Source organism: Artibeus jamaicensis, unplaced genomic scaffold (genome assembly GCF_021234435.1).
Source record: "Artibeus jamaicensis isolate MK-2021 breed Jamaican fruit bat unplaced genomic scaffold, CSHL_Jam_final scaffold_369, whole genome shotgun sequence".
Lineage (NCBI taxonomy): Eukaryota > Metazoa > Chordata > Mammalia > Chiroptera > Phyllostomidae > Artibeus > Artibeus jamaicensis.
This window is the reverse complement of record NW_026522042.1, coordinates 33795094-33814064: the sequence shown is the minus strand read 5'-3', so window position 1 is coordinate 33814064 and position 18971 is coordinate 33795094. Positions and strand designations below refer to the sequence as shown.

General features: G+C 59.7%; 1 protein-coding gene across 1 annotated transcript; it reads right to left on the bottom strand.

The window, feature by feature from the left end:
* Positions 1–7963: 7963 nt before the first annotated feature.
* Positions 7964–17247, bottom strand: IRX4 (iroquois homeobox 4). Its single transcript, XM_037137400.2, has 6 exons — positions 16929–17247; positions 12637–12780; positions 11896–12147; positions 11031–11143; positions 9823–10151; positions 7964–9371 (listed from the first exon to the last, which is right to left on the bottom strand). The coding sequence occupies exons 1-6, from the start codon at positions 17148–17150 to the stop codon at positions 8545–8547; spliced, it is 1887 nt and encodes a 628-aa protein (XP_036993295.2). The 5' UTR covers positions 17151–17247; the 3' UTR covers positions 7964–8544.
* Between the last annotated feature and the right edge of the window lie 1724 nt (positions 17248–18971).

The following is an 18971-nucleotide window of genomic DNA, read 5'->3' as shown; positions in this document are numbered from 1 at the left end:
TGAGTCAGAAGGCTGCCCTCCTGGCCTCTACCCTGTGACTGCTGTCTCCCTAGCAGCTCGATGTCTGAACCACAGAAACAGGTGAAAAGTTACTAATGCCCAGATAACCCCCAACCAGCCTCCTGTGCCTGCAGCAGTGGGTGGAGGAGCGGTTTTGGAATGAAACCAGATAAGGAATGAAAACTGGACAGGGGGTGGGGGTGGCTGGCCTCTGCTTGGGGCAGCACCGGTGCCTGAGCCAGGGGCTGTGGTCCCTTGCCCTGGAGTGCAACCTTGCTGGGAGGCATCCTCAAACCACGCAGCCCCTGTCTCCCTGGCACATGTCTGGAGTCGTGCGGTGCTTCCAGGAGGGCTCAGCTCCCACGTCCTCCTGCAGCAAACATGCTAGGCTAGAACACTATTGAGAATACAAAGGAGGCCAGAGCAGGCATATGAGTACTTAACACATGGTCTCCACCTTCCACTCCTCACCCTCTCAGAGCCTGAGCAGGATGACGCTGGAGCTGCCCTCAGGTTTCCAAACCCTGCAGGCCCAGTCTCACCAGGTCTCCGCAGTGCACCTTGGTGTGGCCACACTTGCTCCTTTACTCCCCTCTGATCTTCAACTGCCTGCACTGTGCCCCAGGCAGCCAGCTCTGCAGATGGCTGGTGAGCTGTCCTGAGGGCAAGAGGGAAGGAGAAAATGCTTGTCCAGGCCTTCCCTTTCCACCAGGGCTGTGGTTGCTTTCCTGGGTCCTGTGGGCCCAGGGTGGGTGCATGTGCAGCACCTCTTCCCTGCCAAGCTACTGACTATGCAGAGCTTTCCCTCCCGCCCCCAAAAGCTGGTTCTCTCTGGTGGCCTGACATCTGTCTCTGGAACAGTTTCCCAGGTGCTTCCCCATGACCAGCCACACACACAACTGATTTTTACTAGACAAATCCCAGGCAGAAGGGGCCAGGTGTGAACCCTGAATTTTGATGTTTTCCCCATCTTTGGTGTCCCACCTCCCACTTTGTGGCCACATATTCACAGAGTTGGGGCCATAGCAGAAAGGAAGCAGCCACTAGAGGCCCACAGACCCTTGGAAGCAGAGGACAGCCTGCTGCCACTTGCAGTGGACTCTCATGACCCATCGGTGCAGATGACAACATGTGCCTGCACTGGAGCCGACCACCCTAATGCTGGGACAGCCCTTTGCCCAGAGGCCCTGTGAGCCACCATGACGTGTGTGGTGTACCCACCTGCTTGTACGATGTAAATTATGCTCCTGCCCCAGGCCAGTGCTCTTGCAATTCTGGAGTTGGTGTTTAGGCTGATTATCGTGAACTTGCACTAATGTTCCATGAAGAGAGTCTTTATCATTAACACATCAATTAATGTTCCATTTGCATCAGGATTGTGAATGGGAGTCACTTGTGCGAGGGGCAGGCCTTGCTCCCTGCTGGTGATGCTGCTACAAACACTCAAAGGCACAGGGTGGAACGGAGCGGGAAAATTGTCACCTGTTCTCTGATTCCAGGTCAGGTGAAGTCGCAGGGGTTGCACTTAGACACTCTTAGGCTGGACAGTTCAGGGCAAGGCAGGCCAGGAGGGCGTCTCTCTGCTCACAGGCCTGTGCGTTCAGTGCATTGCTGCCAGGTGCACGAGAGGACTCACTTGGGCACGGCCCAGCCCACAGATCCTCAGGGGCTCGGGCTGCCTCCCGGGTCATCTCCCTGCACACCAGGAACTGCTCCACTGCCTCTTCTTCCCTTCCATCCCATCTCAGTCACCCCACTCCACTTGGTGAAATCCTACTCTAGGGGGGCCAGTGAGGGCACCCTGACTCCACAAGATCTCTCCTGCATCCTCTGCACAAAACCCTCTTTCGGCACCTGCATGCCCTGGTCCCTGCGAGGCTGCTCTGTGCCGAGGGGGGCCCTGCGAGCCCCTTCCTTCCTTGCCTCTGCCTCACCTGCCCTGTTGCCCGTGCTCCAGAGGGAGAAGTGGTACAACCTGGCCCGTTTTGTAGCAGCACAAGCTCTCCTCTCCACAGTATGTGTGTGAGTATGTTCAAGTGTGCATGTGTGCTTCTGTCTTAGTGAGCACACATGCTTGTGTGTTGTTCCTATATGTGAGCATGCACGTACACGTGGGGACATGTGTGCCTGTGTGTATAGTGAGAGCTGCACGTGCACGTGTGGACTTGTGTGCAAGTGTGAGTATATGCATGTTCATGTACAGTGGGAGGTCCCTTCCTCAGAAGATTTCCCAGGACAACAAGTCACAGGGACCTAACCCTTCCCCAGGGACCACTCCTCCCAGTGGCAGCTCCTCAGACTAAGTCTCTGGGACCTTCCGTTCTCCTCTTCTCACTTTCCACCTCTGCCCATCCTGCCGCCTGTGAGAAGAGAAGCTCTGTGCCTGTGGGCCTTCGGGGAAGGCTCGCTGCCTGGTACAGAGGAGACCGCAGGCTGTGTCACGCATTCTGCTGAATCAGCAGCAAAGCAAGATCTGCCCTGTGGCACTCACATGTCCTTGTGCACCTGGTTCCCTGCATTTCTGTCCCCCCAAATGTCCTGATTTAATCAGCTTATCCTAGTCTTCCTGACACAAGATCGCTTCCTGCCATGTCCAGTTAGGTCACTAATATGTTAAATCATCACATGAAAATCACCCTCCCTCTTGTCCTGTGGTTTGTGCCTGCTGCCTTCATTCTGGTGGGTTATTGGGTATTTTGTTTCTGTCCCTGGCCACCCCAAAGCCAAATTCAGGACAGCAGCCCCCAGCTTGATGCACCTGGCCACCATGGACTTCCCTCCCCAAGGCAGCTGCAGCAAATGACTTGAGGTTACGCCCCTGCTCACTGTCCCCCAGGCTTTTCCCAGTCCAGCCCCGTGGGAGGCTCCCTTGGTGTTGCTGTCCCTGACTCAACCCTCCTACCCTGCCCCATGCGTCTCCCGTTAAAATGAACACTGTCCTTCTAGTTGGTGCCCTGGCATCTAACAACTCCTCTTGTCCCATCTGTCACAGTGTGACCTGCTCACTGAGACCCCAGCTGGGCCAGCTGTGGGCCCTTCCTGCTCACCACAGGGTATGTTTGGGGGGGTGGGAGCTCATTCCACAGAGAACTAGTGAAGCAGGGAAAGGGACAAAGACAGAGAACGTGCTAAACCTGCTGGGAAGGCTTCCAGAATCTCACACAGACCTCTCTTGCCCCCCACCCCCCGCCAAGCCTGGCCTAACCAGTGGTGCCATCGGTGGGGGCCTGGAGCGGACAGTCACTCGGCACCTCGTGTGCCCAGCACAGGCAGCCACGAGCCCTGGAAGAGTGCAACCTGGGATTTCACACAGTGTTGTGCACACGACTCTGTCGGTGTGTCCCTTACTGGTTGGATGAGACATGGACACACTGATTGGGCACCTAAAATAACACGATGCCTTGAGAAGGGGAGGGGTAAACCCTTGGCTGGTGCCCTTCCTGCCAGTTTGTTCCTCCCCTTGCACGGACCCAACTCTCTATTATTATTATTTCTCCATTGGATTGGGGGTCCCTAATCACATGGGCCACTCTGCTCAGTCGAGTCTACACAAGAACATCTACACAAGAACAGCAGTGGGAAGTAGATGATCATGCAGAAATTCATCTTCTCTGGGAGGCCCCCAAATCACCGACCAAGTCTCTGTAACAAAAGCAGAATCACCGTGGGTGCTGGGAATAACTGTGTTAGCCACCTGCTGTGGGCGAGGCTTCCAGCAAAGCCAAGAAAAGCTGTCTTGGTCTAATTCTCACTTTGGGCACCGGGCATTTTCCTGCATCTGGGGTTCAGTTTGAGCCTGCCAGCCTCTTGTCCCAGTTAGGGAGGGGACCCTCTGCTCCCTGCGTTCTGCCCTTGGAGTGGGCCTTCTAGAAGGGGATCCTGGAGCCTTCTCTGCCCAGGACAGGACTCCCACTTCTTAAAGCCCTCAGTGGGCTTTGGCTGATGTGGGAGACCCTGACGAGATGCCTATTCCTTTTCCCCAACGGAAAATGGAGAGACCTGGAGCATAGGGCTTAGTCAGGCACAGTGTGCAGGGGCCGGTCTGTCCACGGACTTCAGGTCAACCTCATGCCTCACTCCACGAGTCAGAGTCCTTCTGGGAAAAGCCACGCTTTTTCCTCCACAAGTACCAGTATTTCTCGTACAGTTGATGCAGGACAAGTTGGAAGGTGGTCTTCTCACCCTCCACTAGGTTTCCCCTCCCTCCTGCTCCCTGCTCGCCTCCCGGCTGCTACCTCCTCTCCCCTGCCATCCTCTGCCTCTCCCTCCCTCCTGTCTCCTCTTCTCCCAGCCCCCCTCCGTCTCCAGAGCCCCATGGCTCCTGTGCCTTCCAGTGGGGTCTGGGACTGGGGTAAAATTGAAGTCCCTGCTTTTCCTCCCCTGAGCTTTGCTACCGTCCTATAACCTGACCCTGGTTAAAGGACTTTCTGGATTCTTCAAATCAGTGACACCCATGGGAACAAATGCTGTGGTCAGCATCACCTTAAGAGAGGGGACAGAGTGAAAGGTCACCTTAACTGACTGGAGGTGAAGGGCTTCCATAGAGCTGCAGGAGGGAGAAGGCATCTTCCTGGAATGTTGGTAGGGAAGACAGGACTGGGTGGGGAACAGTGGAAAGGTGGGGTACACCGCTGCCTCCATCGTACCAGTCCCTGCCGTCTGGGCCTCCTGCCCCCACTGGAGAGCCTGTTCCTCAGATCCCAGGCACACAGGGCACCACACGGTCGGCTAGACATTTGTCCGGGCTTTATGTTCCTTATCTTGCTATCTTGTCCTTCCTGGGAGGCAGTTTGCCCATTCCAACAGGTGACCAGGGGGAAGGGCACGGGCGCAGAGAGAACTTGCCGCCTTTCACCTTCTGTTGTTCTCTTTATTGGGGGTGGGGAAGGGGAGAGAAATGGAGAGGGAGCTGGAGAGAGGAACGGATGAGCAGGAAGGAGAGGGAGAGAAGGAGAGGGAGAGAGACACCGGGCTGTTTGCAGGGGCACCGGCAGGAGCGTCGGGGGAAAGTAGGTGGCATGAATCGCCTGCACAGTCTCTCTAGACGACCACTTTAAATCTTAATTGGTTGCCTTTTAAATATCATTTAAGGGCCTGCTTCCCCGCCTCTCTCTCTCTAGTTAAGAAGGTGTTGTGTCAAACTCTATTACCTTGCTGGACGTCTCTTCCTTAAGTTAAAAAAAGAGGGGCGGGGTGAGGAAAGGAAAGAAGAAGAAAAAAATGGAGCCATCAGCAGCGGTTGGAGGGTCGATAAAGCTTTTAGATTTTGAGACGGTTTCCGGGAGCCCATTTCCTGCGGCTAAGAGTTGTTAATGGAGCTTAAGGAATTATCTTAGATGCGCGCCCCTGCCGTATATTTCCCGCGCCTGTTCCCCTGTCGGCTCTGGATCTGCTGCTGTCAGACTCGCTTAATGAAAAGTAACGCGCCGCTGATTGCAGTTTTATTTGGGCTCTATGTAAAGAGCGCCGTTAATTTAGCACCCTCCTCGGCGTGTTTGAATTCGCCACGCCTGAGTGGCTGGGCGTCGGTCCCCAGCTCCTTCTCTGACAGCCGCCCTGGGAGCGAAGCGGGGCCCCGCCCAGGGACCACGACCTTTCTCCGCAGCATCCCCTTCCCATCCACCGCCCGCCCCCGCCCCACTTCGGGGCCTTCCTCGCCTGTCCCCCAGCCCTCAGCCCCGCGAAAATCGGCCCTGTGGGCCGGTAAGGCGCACAAGTGAAACCGTCCACAATGCTCCCCCAAACGTCGGGGTGTGGGGCGAAGTGACAGTCGCAGCTTCGGGCGTCCTTTCGGGTTAGCCGCCCTGGGGCGTGGCCGAATCCCACCTCCCTTTCTGATGTCTTTATTTCACAGAATTTTCCAGTTTAATCAAGTAAACCTCTTTTAGTCAGTCAGCCAGTTCCACGGAGAACTGGGTGCCCCTGCAGTGCGGGATCGCCCTGGCCTGGGTCTCGGGGACAGGCGGGGTCCCCAGGCACCAAGGTACTGGAGCTCCAGGTCCTAGGGCCATAGGCCTGGGCCACAGCGCCCACCGACCTGCCCCCCAGGCCAGCCCTGGAAGTCCCGCGCCCCCCGCAGCCCGTAGTCCACAGGCCGGGGCCAGGCGTGTCCAGCCGGCTACATCCGCGTCCTCATCCGCAGCCGCGGTCCTCCTCACCGAGCCGCCCGCGTCCTCGAAGCCTTGTTTCCGCGGAAAACGCCTGGCTTTGTCTCCGGCTGGAGTGGGGGCGCTCGGGCAACCACATTAAAATTCCTGGCGCCCCAGCCTCGGCCGCAGCGTCTCCCCTGAGACTCCACTTTCGCTATTACTGTCAAGTACCCTTGACTCTTTATTTTTGCCCTTTTATCTATTACAACTAATTCGAGTTCTTTTGCCCTTTTCAGTCTAAGACGTGGCTTTCTGCAAAGCCTCCCCCTGCCAGCGGGCTCTCGGAGCGCCGAGCCTTTAGAAATTGAGGGGTTTACTGTCAAAATGAAAATTTCACTTCAAATTATCTTGGCTGATGCTCGCTCGCCAGGCCGGGGGCTCTCGCCGCAGCCTTTTGACAGGCACATCAGCGGCGAGCTTCCGAATCTGGATAATATCATCCAAGAGAGCGAAAGTCAATACGGTGACAGCGCTCGGGCGGATACAATCCAATTACTGCGCGCGGCCGGGGCAGCCTCAGCGCGCAGTGAGTCCCCACGCCGGGTACCGGGACTGCTCCCTCTGCTCAAGGACTGAACTTCCAGATCCCTCCATTCAGAGTTGGGGGTCTGGCTGAGGCCCAGCCATCAAGGTCTCACCACTCAGGGTGCCCCGGCAGTCTGAGTGACCAGCATCTGGCCGCGAGGTTTCTCTCCCTCGGGTGCGTAAATTCTCCCCATGGCCAGGTCCTATCCGCCAGTCAGGACAGCTTTCCAGCTCCCCTGGCCCCTACCGCACAGGGCCCTGGGCCAGTCCCACCCAGCCCCTCGTAGAAAAAAAGCCCAGGCCTGGCTTGTCCTTCAAAAGCTGCCTGCGGCCCCCGGAGAGGACCCGCTTCTCCAGCTGGTGTCTCCGTGGTGGCCAAACTATCGGCATCCCGGGCAGGGGCCGCCATCGACTCACAGCTGCACCTAGGAACCTCTCCACCTTTGAAGGCTCGCTGGCTTGCGGATCCGTCAGTCCTAGGCACTTGTGGAATGAGGCACAGTAGGGCCTTAAGCAGAGCGCTTGCAGGCCAGGGGCCAGCCCGACTCCAGTGTTCACTGCGCTCTAACGACGCCCTCCCAGGCGTGAAGCTAGACGGGGGTGGGGTGGGGGGACCCGGTTTCTGAAGGAAGCCAGGGGTCTGCATTTCCCAGGACCCTTGCAGAGGTGGGGCAACACCAGTGCCCTCCCACCCTGAATTACTTTTGGGTTCTGCCCCTAATTCCTACCTAGCCCAGAGTCGGGTCTGCTGCCCAGCTAGCAGTGGGAGATCTTTGCTGGCAAGGCCCCAGGCCCCAGGAGGAAGGGGAGGCTGGATTAGGAGCCTGGTGGGGCCGGAAAGGCCACACTCCCTCAGAGCACAGTGCAGAGAGTTCTTAGGGCTGTGAAGTCCTGGCTCCTCCCCCACCAAAGCACAGTCCCCAGGGAGTTTGGAAAGTTTAAATGTCATTAAAATTAATCTCGCCAGAGAAACTCCCATTGACTCAAAGTTCTGGAGTCTGGTAATAGGGGACAGTTTAAAAGGTTTGGGAGTGCACTGGTGCACTCATCCACTTCTGTTAGGGAGTTCAACAGAATACTGAAAGTTTACTGCCCCACCCCCCTTTTTTCATTTTTCCTTTTCTTTCTTTCTTTTTTTTTTTTTAAACAGCCTTACTAAATCCTGTCTTAGGCTCTGCAGGCAAATTCTCGGGGACTCCTGGGTCAGTGCCCTTCCCTGCTCCTCCCTGTGGTGATCAGCACCTTTTCTCCAACAATTTCTCAAGTGTCTACCTCAGCGATGTGTTCACTTTGCAATGCAAACATCACTCGGTTTTATTGGTTTTGTTATATCAGCCTCTGAAGCAGGCAATTACTGGTGTGAACATACATTTAAAAAACATAACTTTGTCGAGTCCAGAGTGTGCAATAGTGTGAATTCAGGGGAGTGTTTCAGGTGAGATGTGCCGAGGATGAAATCAGAAGGTCAACAGGCTGAGGGGTCCTCAGAAGGAAACCGGGCATGCCTCGCACCCAGAAGACAGCTGCACAAATAAAGCCTGGAACCAAAATGTCTTCTCCTTGTAAACTTTTGGATGTAAACTTTATGTTTCAGGGCGGCTGCCTTCTGCTTTGGGCGCAGCCTAATCCCACGGGTTCCTGAATTTGGGAATGACCAGGGTGGTCGGTGGACCTGGCGTGGGACATATCCAGGGGTTTGTCCATGGTTCCGGGAGACCGAGTTCAGACCCTCCCTCTAGGGTGGGTGGGTGGCCTGAGCTTCGCCTCGCTTTCGCCTGGCTTTGGAAACTCGTTAGAAAAAGAGTCTTCGACCTTCGAGCTGCAGCCTGAGCACCGTTTGTTTTCTCCCGGGCCCAGGGATCCGGCCCAGTTAAGCACAGAAGGGCTTCCCGCTGGCCTTGGGCATAGCCAGCAGCTCCTTCGCAGTGCCGGTGGCAGGGGCGTCGTGGGGCGCGGCGGGCGGGAAGGTGCGAGCCAGGGGCGACGTCAGCACGTTGGCGCCCGCCCCTAGCGAGCGGCCCAGGGTCCCGGGGTCCAGGAGGGCACCCTTGGCGGTGGCCCAGGCCTGGTTCAAAGTGCTGTGCCTGAGGACGGGGTCGTGGAAGACTCCATCCACCCAGTTTCTGAGACTGGTTACCGGGGAGTCCTGGTGCCTGTCTAGGGCACCAGCGGCAGCCGGGGCCGCAGGCGAGGAGGAGGGGGGCGCCAAGGAGACGGCTGCAGAGGCAGAGGGCCCTTGGCGCTTGAGCATGCACGAAGGAAACTCAGTCTGGCTCAGGTTAGTGGCAGCGGCTGCGGTAGCTGTGTGTGCCAAGGACCAGATGCGCGGCTTGACCTCGAGGCCCGCAGTCGTCCCAGCCTGCACAAAGCCCAGCTTGGCCTCGCAGGCCTGCGGGCCGCCCCCCGCACCCGGCTGCTGCTCTGGCCCAGCTACCACGCTTCGGAGGCAGCTCCGGGCCCTCTCCAGGTCCTGGTCCAGGGCAGCCCGGCCATCGGCAGCCAGGGACATCCGGTGGGCGCTCGAGGCCTCTTTGCCAGGGGCACTGGGGCCATCAGGAGCAGTGGGGATGCGTTCCAGGCCACCATCCAGGGGCTGGAAGGAAGGTTTCAGCTCACAGTCTGGGGGCTCGGCCTCCAGTGGGTCGAAGTCCTCCAAGTCGCTGAGCTCAAGATCCTTCTCCTCTTTGCCTGTGGGCTCTGCCCAGGAGAGAAAAAGTAGCCAGTGGAGGGAGAGGGGGTGGTGGGCTAACCAGACCCCTACCTCTTTCTCCTTCCTGTCTCTGAGTCCATGGTTATCGGGCCTGACACTGGAGCTAGAGAAAGCAGCCGTGCCTTTCTTCCTACCTCTCATCTTTAGAGGCATCCAGTCCCCAAACTGGCAACACCTGTGAGTGGATTTCAACCTCAGATCCGTGGTGGAGGGTGTGTCTAATGTTTTAAACATAATGTTGGATTTCTTTAAACATGATCTTGGTTTACCACAGTCCCCCCCCCCCCAGGCCCTTCCCAGCCCTGCTTGGGTTAGTTCATTCGTTTGCTGCCCAGGGCCCCAAGGGTTCAATGCCTTCAGCAATTCTAGAATCAACAGAGAAGGCTCAGGGAATCCTGACCTTGAACTTCAGCCCCAGCATCACCAGCCTCTACCCACCTTCAGTCTTGTTGCTCTTGTCAGGCTCTTCTCGGGCATCCTCCTCGGCCCCCTCTTCCTCCTCACCCTCCCCGTAAGGCCGCTTCTCATCAGCACACTTGTTCCTGGGTGGCCACGTCATCTTGTTCTCCTTCTTGAGGCGCCGGCGTGCGTTGGCGAACCACGTGGAGACCTGCGTGAGGGTCATCTTGGTGATGATGGCCAACATGATCTTCTCCCCTTTGGTGGGGTAGGGGTTCTTGCGGTGCTCCTGCAGCCAGGCCTTGAGCGTGCTGGTGGTCTCGCGAGTGGCGTTCTTGCGCCGCGTGCCGCTGTCCATGGTACCGTATCTGGAGACAGGTGGCAGTGGGGCACCAGGACAAGGCACAAGTAAGCTTCCGGTCCCGGTCGTGGGGGTGTGTTTATGGTTAAGACCTGAGCTGCAGCCAGGTCTTGGCTCAGGCTGCTGCCCATGGGGGCAGCTGTTTTTGGCCCAAGGGCAAAGAGAATGTTTATATTTGGTATAAGAAGCCTGGGCTCCTTCCTCAGCCAGAGAGGTCAGAGGTGGTGCACGGGTACAAGGCCCAGCCAGGTGTCTGTCACTCTGTACAGACTGGTATGTCTTCGGGCCGGTCCCTTTGCCTCGCCTCTCTTCTACCCCTCTGATTCTGAAACCCGACAAGCATGTGTCAGAGCTGTGGTGAGCCAGACTGCGGGGCACCCAGGGGCAGAGTGGTCGTCACAGAAAAGCGCCCGCAGGGTGTACACGGCCCTTCTGTGGCAACAAACGGAATTGTTGCCCCTTGGAAGATGGGGCATGCTCTCTACGAGTGCACCAGGGCCTCCCTGATCTCGTTCCCCCTGCACGGGCGGTAGGCGGGGCCCAGACACACCCCCCACGCTGCACTACTCTGGTGGAGGGAGGCATCCGATGCCTGGGCACCGAGGCCACACTCCCTCAAACCGCAGCACAGCGAGCACTTTGGGAGTCCAGACAGCTGGGAGTCAGCGGTCCTGCGGAGACTGGAGGCACTTTTAACCCTGGCTGCGCGGGCTCGCCAGGTGGCAGGCTGGGACCGAGGCCTGGTCAGCTCAGCAGGACCCGAGGAGAGGAACGCCCCGTGCCCTGCCCCCCAGTCTTCCAGAGGGCGTTGTGGGGCTGCGAGGGGGTGGGGGTGGCTGAGCAGAGTGCAAGGGCCCCGGCGGCAGTGAGGAGGTCGGTTCCTCACCTGTCGTAGGCGTACTGGCCCAGCGCCGGCTCGTACGGGTAGTAGGCGGCGGCGGCGGCGGGCGCGAGGCCCGCATGCGCAGATCCAGGGGCGTCCTTGGAGTCGAAGCTGTTCTGTGGGAACAGCAGCCTGGGGTCGCGGCTTCCAGGACACCGCCCCGCTCAAGCTCCTCCCCTAGGCCCCGGGTCCTACGCGCTTCGCTCCCTTTCCCAGACTGTCCCTAGTGCCTAGGCAGCGAAGGAGCCCAAAGACTTGGATGAGCAGACCGCTGGGGCTCGTTGCGGGAATGGGAAGTGAGTGTAGAGGACCCGTGGACCGGAGGGTGAGATTGGAGGAGGGGAGGGGGCGGAGGCTGGGGGACAACAGAAAAGCCGAGGGGTGAGGAGGGACGGGAAATGATGGGGGGGGGGAAGCAGAGAAATGGGGAGGAGCCAAGGGGACTTGCAGAGAGAGGGGCGAGGGAGGGAGGTGAAAAGGAGGGGTCAGGGGGGTGCTGGGAGGAGAGAACAGTGGTAGAAGGAGTCCAGGAGGAGGGAGTGGGCCGGCTCCGACAGACCCGGAAATCTGATTAGAAATTAATAGCCATCTGAGAGCAATCGATGCATTAAATACTGCAGCGCACCTGCCAGGTGGTCCCAACGCGGGCAGGGTGGGGGTGGGGTGGGGGCGGAGCTGGTGGTGCTCCCAGCGACCAGGCCTGGAGGTGCAAAGTTGAAGGAAGCTTTTCCCACCCCCTACAGTCCTGAGTCCAGGGGCCTCAGGCCTCTTCCTCGGGAGTTAGGGAAAGTGAAGTTGGCAAATCGAGGGGTAGGGGCGTGGCGTGGCGTGGCAGGGAAGGTTGGAGGCACACCCTCTCCACCCTTACCAGCGAGTAGAAGGCGGAGGCCTCGGAGCCGTAGGTCACGTAGTTGCCGTACCCCTGCGAGCCACCATAGGGGCCCCCATAGACACCCAGCGCCGCAGCCGAGTTGAGCTCGTGTCGCGCAGTGGCCAGCAGCCGGCTCTCGTAGACCGGGCAGTAAACTGGCGCTTGGGCCGAGGCGGCGGGCCCGGAGTCCGCAAGCGTGCGGCCACCTGATTCGCAGCACGTGCTCAGAGAGTTGGTGGTCATCAGAAACTGGGGGAGAGAGGGGCCGCGAGGTAGGGCGGGCCACCAGCGCAAGGCTGGGGCCCTACTCCTCCACCCGCCCCTCCCTGCCTAGGAGGCCGTACCCCTTGTCCCCTGGGTCTACCGTCCACGCCCGATTGCGCGCTCCTTCCCGTGGGAAGCCTGCGCCCAGGCCCCTCTCCAGCCACGTGGGTTCCAGCCAGACCTGCCCAGGAGTGTTCACACCCTCCCCGAGGAATTTCCAAAGCCACGCACTCCCGCACGTGCCACATCTGTCCTGGGTCCTTTGGGGAACCCTGAGGCGCAGCCTCAGAGCCCAGGGGCGAAGGTCAAATAAGCGGGAACTGGGGTCCCCGCCCGTCGGCATTTCTCGGCATTCCTGCCCTCCCGGGGCCTGGGCACAAGGGGCACGTGGCACAAGCTCTGCTCGCTGGGAAGTGACATCGGATCGCTGATTGCCCGCCAGCCAGTGTTTCCAGCCTCGCGTGGCCTCCTTACCTGTGGTGCCGAAGAGTAGGGGTATCCAAACTGCGGGTAGGACATGGCGAGCGCGGCCCGGGGCCGGCAGGCGGGCTGGTGGGGTCCTGTGCGCGGGGGCCGGCGTGGCGCGGCCACTGCTCCGGGGCCGCCCGCTCCTAGGCGCTGGGGGGAGCGAAGCAGGGTATCCGGTTAATTCACCCACACGCTCAGAAAACTTTTCCAACCGGGCAGGAGAGTAAGCCGCGGCAGCCGCCGCGATCCTTTTAGCTTCGCAATCCAGAGCCTCGAGGGGGCTTTGGGACTGACCGGCCTCACAGCGGCGACACAAATACATATTTTGCAAAAAAGGAAAAAAAAAAAAACCGGTCTCGCGAACTCGTCAAGTGAGATGTGCGCGGCTTTAAGCGTCGAAGGCTCTGACGTCAGCCCCCGCCTCTGCCTGGCCTGGCCGCGAGGGCGCGGGTCACTCGGCCGAGGTCCGGCCGGGCGGGGCGCGCGGAGGATCCAATGCGCTTTAACGGAGGAATTTCATCCGAGGAGTTAAGATCGTCCCAATGAACAGCGTTTCTCCTTAGTCACTGAGGACGGGAGGCACTTTTAATTAGAATTTAATTAATGAGCAGCTGCTCCTCCCCGCGCCACTATAATCATTAGTCTCAATTACAAATAAGACGTATGAGGGACACACGAGTGAGTCTTCATGAAGATGTAATCAACAGTTAAAATTAGACCCGCGCGGGCGCAGGCGGCCTCGCGGCCTCGGCTCCCGGTGGCTCTCCAGGTGGAGGGAGAGCCGCTCAGCGCGCCGGGCGTGTGGCGGCGCCCGCCCGACTATTGTTTAATTGGGAGTCGGCGACGCCTCCCGAATCCCACTCCGGGATGGGGTTCCAGGTCCAGAGGCGGCAACAGCAGTGTCTGCACCTGGAGGTCAAAATGCCCTCAGATGCAGGGCATTTCGTGTGGGTCCTGGGTCTTCCCCAGAGCCCGCCACTGCAGGGCTGGTGGCCCAAGGGCTGCCGGGCCTGCCCCACTCGGCCGCCGTGTCCCCGGGGAACGCACCCCCCCAACCCGCGCCCCCTTCTCCTGAGAGCTGCGGCTCAGCGCCTAGCCCTGCTTTTCCTCCTCCTCCTCCTCCTCCTCCTCCTCCTCCTCCTCCTCCTGCCGCGGGGGCAGTCCCTCAGCCGCCCCCCCCCCCCAGCCCCTCGCGGCTAAACCCGGGACTGCCAAAAATCCTGTGCGCTCCGAGGAGCCGGTTTGGAGACTCAGCTTTGGGGCGCCTCCCGCTGCCCTCCCTCCTCCCGGCGACCTTCGGGGGTAGGCACGAGGGAGGGGCTTTGGGCGTCAGACAGAGGCATCCTTCCCAGCCCGTTCTGCATAGCTCCAAGACCCGGGCGCACTGATCGGTCAGGGAGGGGGCCGACTGCCCACCCCAGGACTTCCGCCTCCAGGCCGGGCCACGGGACCTTGCCCAAGCCCAAAGCGGAGGCCCGCAAGCAATGGCAAGGAGCGTCCGGGCCGCTCCGAACTCGCTCTGGGACTTGTGTGCCCGCCACCCTCCGGGGCCCGGGCTTGCCCCCCGCTGCTCTCGCCCCTCTAGGCCTCCAGCGCTCGGAGGGAGCCGCGCTCGGCGGCGCTGTGCAGACTTGCTGGGAGAGATTCCTGGGTTCAGACCTGTGAATTGCCCCAGGGTCACCCACTAATTAATGATGACGTTCTCACTCTCTCCCCAGCTGCAAGCCTGGCTCCCAGAAACGAAATCTGCCCACTCTGACAGCTCAGTTGAAGGTGATTGATGACTATCTGGAGACCACAGTACGCATCATATAATATCTGCTGCGTAATTGCTTTAATTTACAGATGAAAATACGAGTTCTCGGATCGCATTGGACCGCAGCCGGCCACGTCCGAGCTGCTTGCACGGGAAAGCCATCGGAAATAATGAATAGCCGCTCCATGCAAATTATTCAGACAGTTTAGCGTCTGTAGCCGGGAGAGATATATAAAGAACACGAGTCAAATGACATTAATAATTTTTTTTTTGAATTCTGTATTGATTTCGCGGCGGCCGTGTTTATTTCTTCCTCACCTGAATTGCTAATATCACATTCCTGTAAATAATAAGAAACTAGCCACCGGGGTTTCTTGGCAGAAATGAATCTCTCAATCTCTCTCCGTCTTCCTCCTCCACACCTCCCTTCCCCCATCGTCCCTCCTCCCAACTCCTTCCAGTTTTCTGGCTTCCGCTCAGGCTTTTCCAGAACGTCCTCCTACTTTCCATTATTTATTGTTTACAAACAACTCGTTCTCTCCCAGTAATGAGGCCTGGTTGGCCGAGGGAGGGGTGTCAGGCCGGAGTGGCTGAGGGCTCAGGGAGCAGGAATCCCGATGCAAGGCTGGCGCTCGGCATCCTTTCCTCACCCCACTCCCGTGGCCCCAGCCTGGCGATTGTGACAGCTCATTGGACTGCGGAGTCAGCCACCAAGTCTGGCAGCGTCGTATCCAGGCCTGACAGCCACGGTTCCTTCCCCCAGACTCCTCCGCCACCGCTCTCTGGAAACCGCGGCGCCCCAGAACCCTGGACCATTCGTCTTCTGAGCTGCGTGCTCACCCCGGCAGCATGGCAGGCACAGACCCCCCTTGGGCATCTGGGGGAGGCTTCCAGGAGCCCCCTTTGGCCGTCACTGCCCTGTTCTGACTTCCTTTCCAGAATGAGCGTGTAAACAGACACTCCTAGCCCCACCGGCCTGCCCTTTTTCTGCGGGGCGACCAGCTGAAACCCAGCTTCCTGGCTCTACTTTCTCAGGCGGCTGACCACTGATTCTCTGTGTCCTGCCGGGCGCGGGCCCCCGCCGCCCTGTTTGGGTTCGCACCCAGGTCCGGCGAACCAATCTCGGAGGCTGGGTCAGCGCAGTCTGTCCCCAGACCAACGCTGCACCACAACATCCCGCTGACAGCCTGCTGCTCGATGAGGCCCGCCTGTCCAAACTGTGCTGTTTCCCGTGCCATCTTTGTCCCATAGATAAAGCCGCAGTAACTACCAAGTGCCCTTCTCTAAAAGGCCAAGCCTGGAGGTGAGGCACCTCGGTTTTCCTCCAAGAGCGGCCTAAACAGGAGCCTCAGCACTTCCGGTGTCACCTGCCAAACGCACCCGTGGAGACGAGAGTGCTAAACCCATGTTCCTCAAGGGACCCCCGGTTCTAAATACACCCCTGGGCAGGACCCGCTGGAATCGCGCCGTTCCCCGTGGGCAGGATGAGGTGCCCCCTGGCCTGCTGTATTCCGAAGCAGCCAAGGATGAGGTTGCCTGTAGACCGTTAGTCCCGAATGTTAGAGGCCTGTGGGTCGCTCTTGCCCGGGGATGTTGCAGGCTTCGGAACATTGCAGCGCCTCCGGGGAGCTAGGCCCCGCCCTGACCTTCTTCCGCTCGGGTGGGATTTTCGACTCTGTCATCAGCTGAGCCCAGGCACTCCCTGTTCCCGGAGTCGTCTCTGAGACCCCCCAGTCCCTCATGCACCGAGAGCGAGGGGGGGGGGTTGGCGGGGGACTCTATCCAGTCCAGCGAAGTTGACCCCAGGAAGAGGACTGAGGCGGGAGCACGCAACACTAGGCAAAGGCCTTCTTTTCTGAGGCTTAGGGCCGAGGCTTGGGGCTCCAGTGCCCGCTCACTGTTCTCGGACACCGGGCAGGGTGAGGGGCTAAGTGGCCTTCTGGTTGTCGGTGGCACCACACTCTTGAACCCTGAGGTTGGCGGGTCACTCCTTCGCAGCCCGTCTTCTGGGGTCTCCCGCAAAGCCAGTGGGGCGAGCTGCAGGCACACGCGTTGAATCATCCCCGAAACGCCCTCCATCCCAGCCGGCTCCCTCCAGCTCTCCTGCCGCGCCCCCACCGCGCCCCCGCTGGGCCCGCCGAAGCGAGGAAGGCGCGCAGTCCGGGTGCCTGGCGCAGGCCCCGCTGGCTCCCCAGCCCCGCGCCGTCCCCCCGCACCCCGTTTTTTGCAACTTGCAGCGAACGCGGCGGCCTCCAGAGACCCACACCGGCAGGCAGCAAACTTTGTGCTCTCCAGCCCAGGAGCGATCCTCGCAAAGTTTGTGCGGACGAGCCCACTCCCTACCTGCGCCGAGGACGCGCCCGCCAGCGCCGCTCAGGCGCTGGGCCCACGGGGAGCAGCGCTCAGCCCGGGACGCACCGGGGAGTCGCCACCGTCGCAGCCGCCCGCGCCCCTCGGCTGCCGCGCGGAGCCTCCGCCTCTCCGTTAGGGGGGAGGGGTCTCCAAGCCCCGGAGCGGGGGCGGGCGCCAGGACCTCGCCTACCTGCGCTGGCGCCCGGACACTACCGCCGGCCGGAGAGAGCTCTGCGCAGCCACTAGCCGCGCGCGCTCCGGCGGGGAGCAGGCGACAACTAATGGAGACATTTCCAGGCGGAGCACCTGGCGAGCAGAGCGCGCCGGCGTCCCCAGGCGCCGCGGTCGTCAGTCGAGCCCGCACCGGCGTGACGTGGGCGAGCGAGCGAGCTGCTCCCACCCGGCCTCCCATTAACGCTTTCCCCCGCGGGCGCCGCGCACTTGCCAACTTTCCCTTCCGCGGCCTGCGCTCAGGGTACTCGAGGTGTAGGCGCTGGGATGGACTGCCCTGGGGGTTGGGGTGGCAGGGACGCCCAGCCCAGAGAGGACACGGAGCATAACAGCACAGCGGGAAGGCGCGCCGCCTCGATTTAGCCGAACGCTCTGCCAGCTGTACCGCTCCACGGGGCCTTGGGCTACTCCGGGGCCCTCAGGAGGTTCTTTCCTGTACCCTGGTTGTCAGGTCAGGGCTGTTGGGTCGGAGCGACCGCACTGCAGCAGAGCCTCTCTCCTTCTTGGCCCCAGTTCCCCAGAGTCCCCCCTTGACTCTGGCATCCCCGCCCTGGAGGTCAGGTTCAGGGCTCATGAGGCCTGCTTCTCCTCCGAATAGGCTGGGGTGTCCCGCCCTGGCTGTTAGGCCCTTCCCTTTCTTTCCTGCTCCCCTTCACTTCCCTCTCTCCCCTCAATATCATCCTATGAAGGGACCCCTCATGGTGGTATCCCCACTGGACTCCACCCACTGGGCTCTTGGAGGCAGCAGGCAGATCAATTGTGGAAAACCTTGGTGTGGGTGCTACCAACGCAACAGAAACTACTGGGGACCGAGGGGTGGGGCTGAGGGCTCAGGCCTGCTCAAGATCAGGACACCTAACATGGAAACTTTCCAGGGCTGTCCAGAGCCCTACTGGGCTGGACCTCTGGCCCAGAAACACACCTCCACATGGAGACAGCCTGTGGCAGTGTCCAGGAGGGAAGGTAGTGTTCTGAGTCCCAGGTCCATGCTTCCCTGACCCTCAGTCCTCCAGAACTCCTCGCCCTGGTCGCTCCCTCTCTCCGGTCACTCCCTCTCCCCCATCCTGCACTTTGGTCATTCGCATTCAGAGAACTACAAAGTTTCTCCTTGTGATCTGTAATGGTGCAATGACATGAGGTCTGTTGTTATGGATAATGTCTGAAGAAAAGTCATTTGCTTGTTTTTTCCCCCCTTTCTTTCCTCAAAGCTACCTCCAGTCACTGGAAAGGCAATGCAGGTCTGCTTACATCCCCAGCCAATGGCAGGCCAGGAAGGTGTTGCCCCTGGGCCTCACACAGCCCTCTGGTTTTTCCATGGAGCAGGGCAGGGGGGAGAAGAGCGCCACCTGCCCAGAAGTTCTGGTGTCTGGAAACACAAATGCGGGCACTGTCTGGGCTACAGATCTATCGGCATCCTCCCAGAGGTGCATACCAGTGTAGCCCATGGGTCAACTCCCTGGGCTGCCAGAAGGGGTTCTGGGAGGGGGTACCTTGGGGGGTGGGGCTGGGGTGGGGGGCTCATTTGATTCTGCTTGGAAGGCAGTGGAGGAAAGGCCCCTTGGCACCCACACCTGGGATGGGAGGGCCTTGCTTGAGCCCAGATCCTGCTGCTTAGCTCTGCTTCCTCACCTTTGTCTCTTCCTTCAGGCCACGCAGGATGTTCTTAGCAGGGCCCTGGGGCCAAGGGGACAAGCTGGACCCTCCTTCCCTGCAGAGCTCACCTGGGATTTAGATTCTTTTCATAGTTGAAGATAAGCAAGGCAGTTTGTGCTTTCAACCTTGATTTGGAGATAAACTGCAATTTCACCCACAAGAACAGCAAACCACAGGCCGGCTGAGAAAGGAGCCCAGGGCAGCCAGAAGTGCCATAGTCTCCCAGTCCTCCAGGATATCCACAGCCCAACAACACCAGGTGTCGCGGGCGCTCTCTTGCCCTTTCTTGGGAGGGAGGCCTCTCTTTCACTGATACCCCCAAAGATCTGGCCTTGCCCTGAACCCCTGC

Excerpts from the sequence above, each read along its gene's own strand:
- IRX4 (XM_037137400.2), bottom strand. The coding sequence starts at position 17,150 with ATGGGAGGCCGGGTGGGAGCAGCTCGCTCGCTCGCCCACGTCACGCCG. Across the intron at positions 11,144-11,895 it reads CCTCCGCCTTCTACTCGCTG|AACAGCTTCGACTCCAAGGA; the intron begins GTAAGGGTGGAG and ends CTGTTCCCACAG. Across the intron at positions 10,152-11,030 it reads GGCCAGTACGCCTACGACAG|ATACGGTACCATGGACAGCG; the intron begins GTGAGGAACCGA and ends ACCTGTCTCCAG.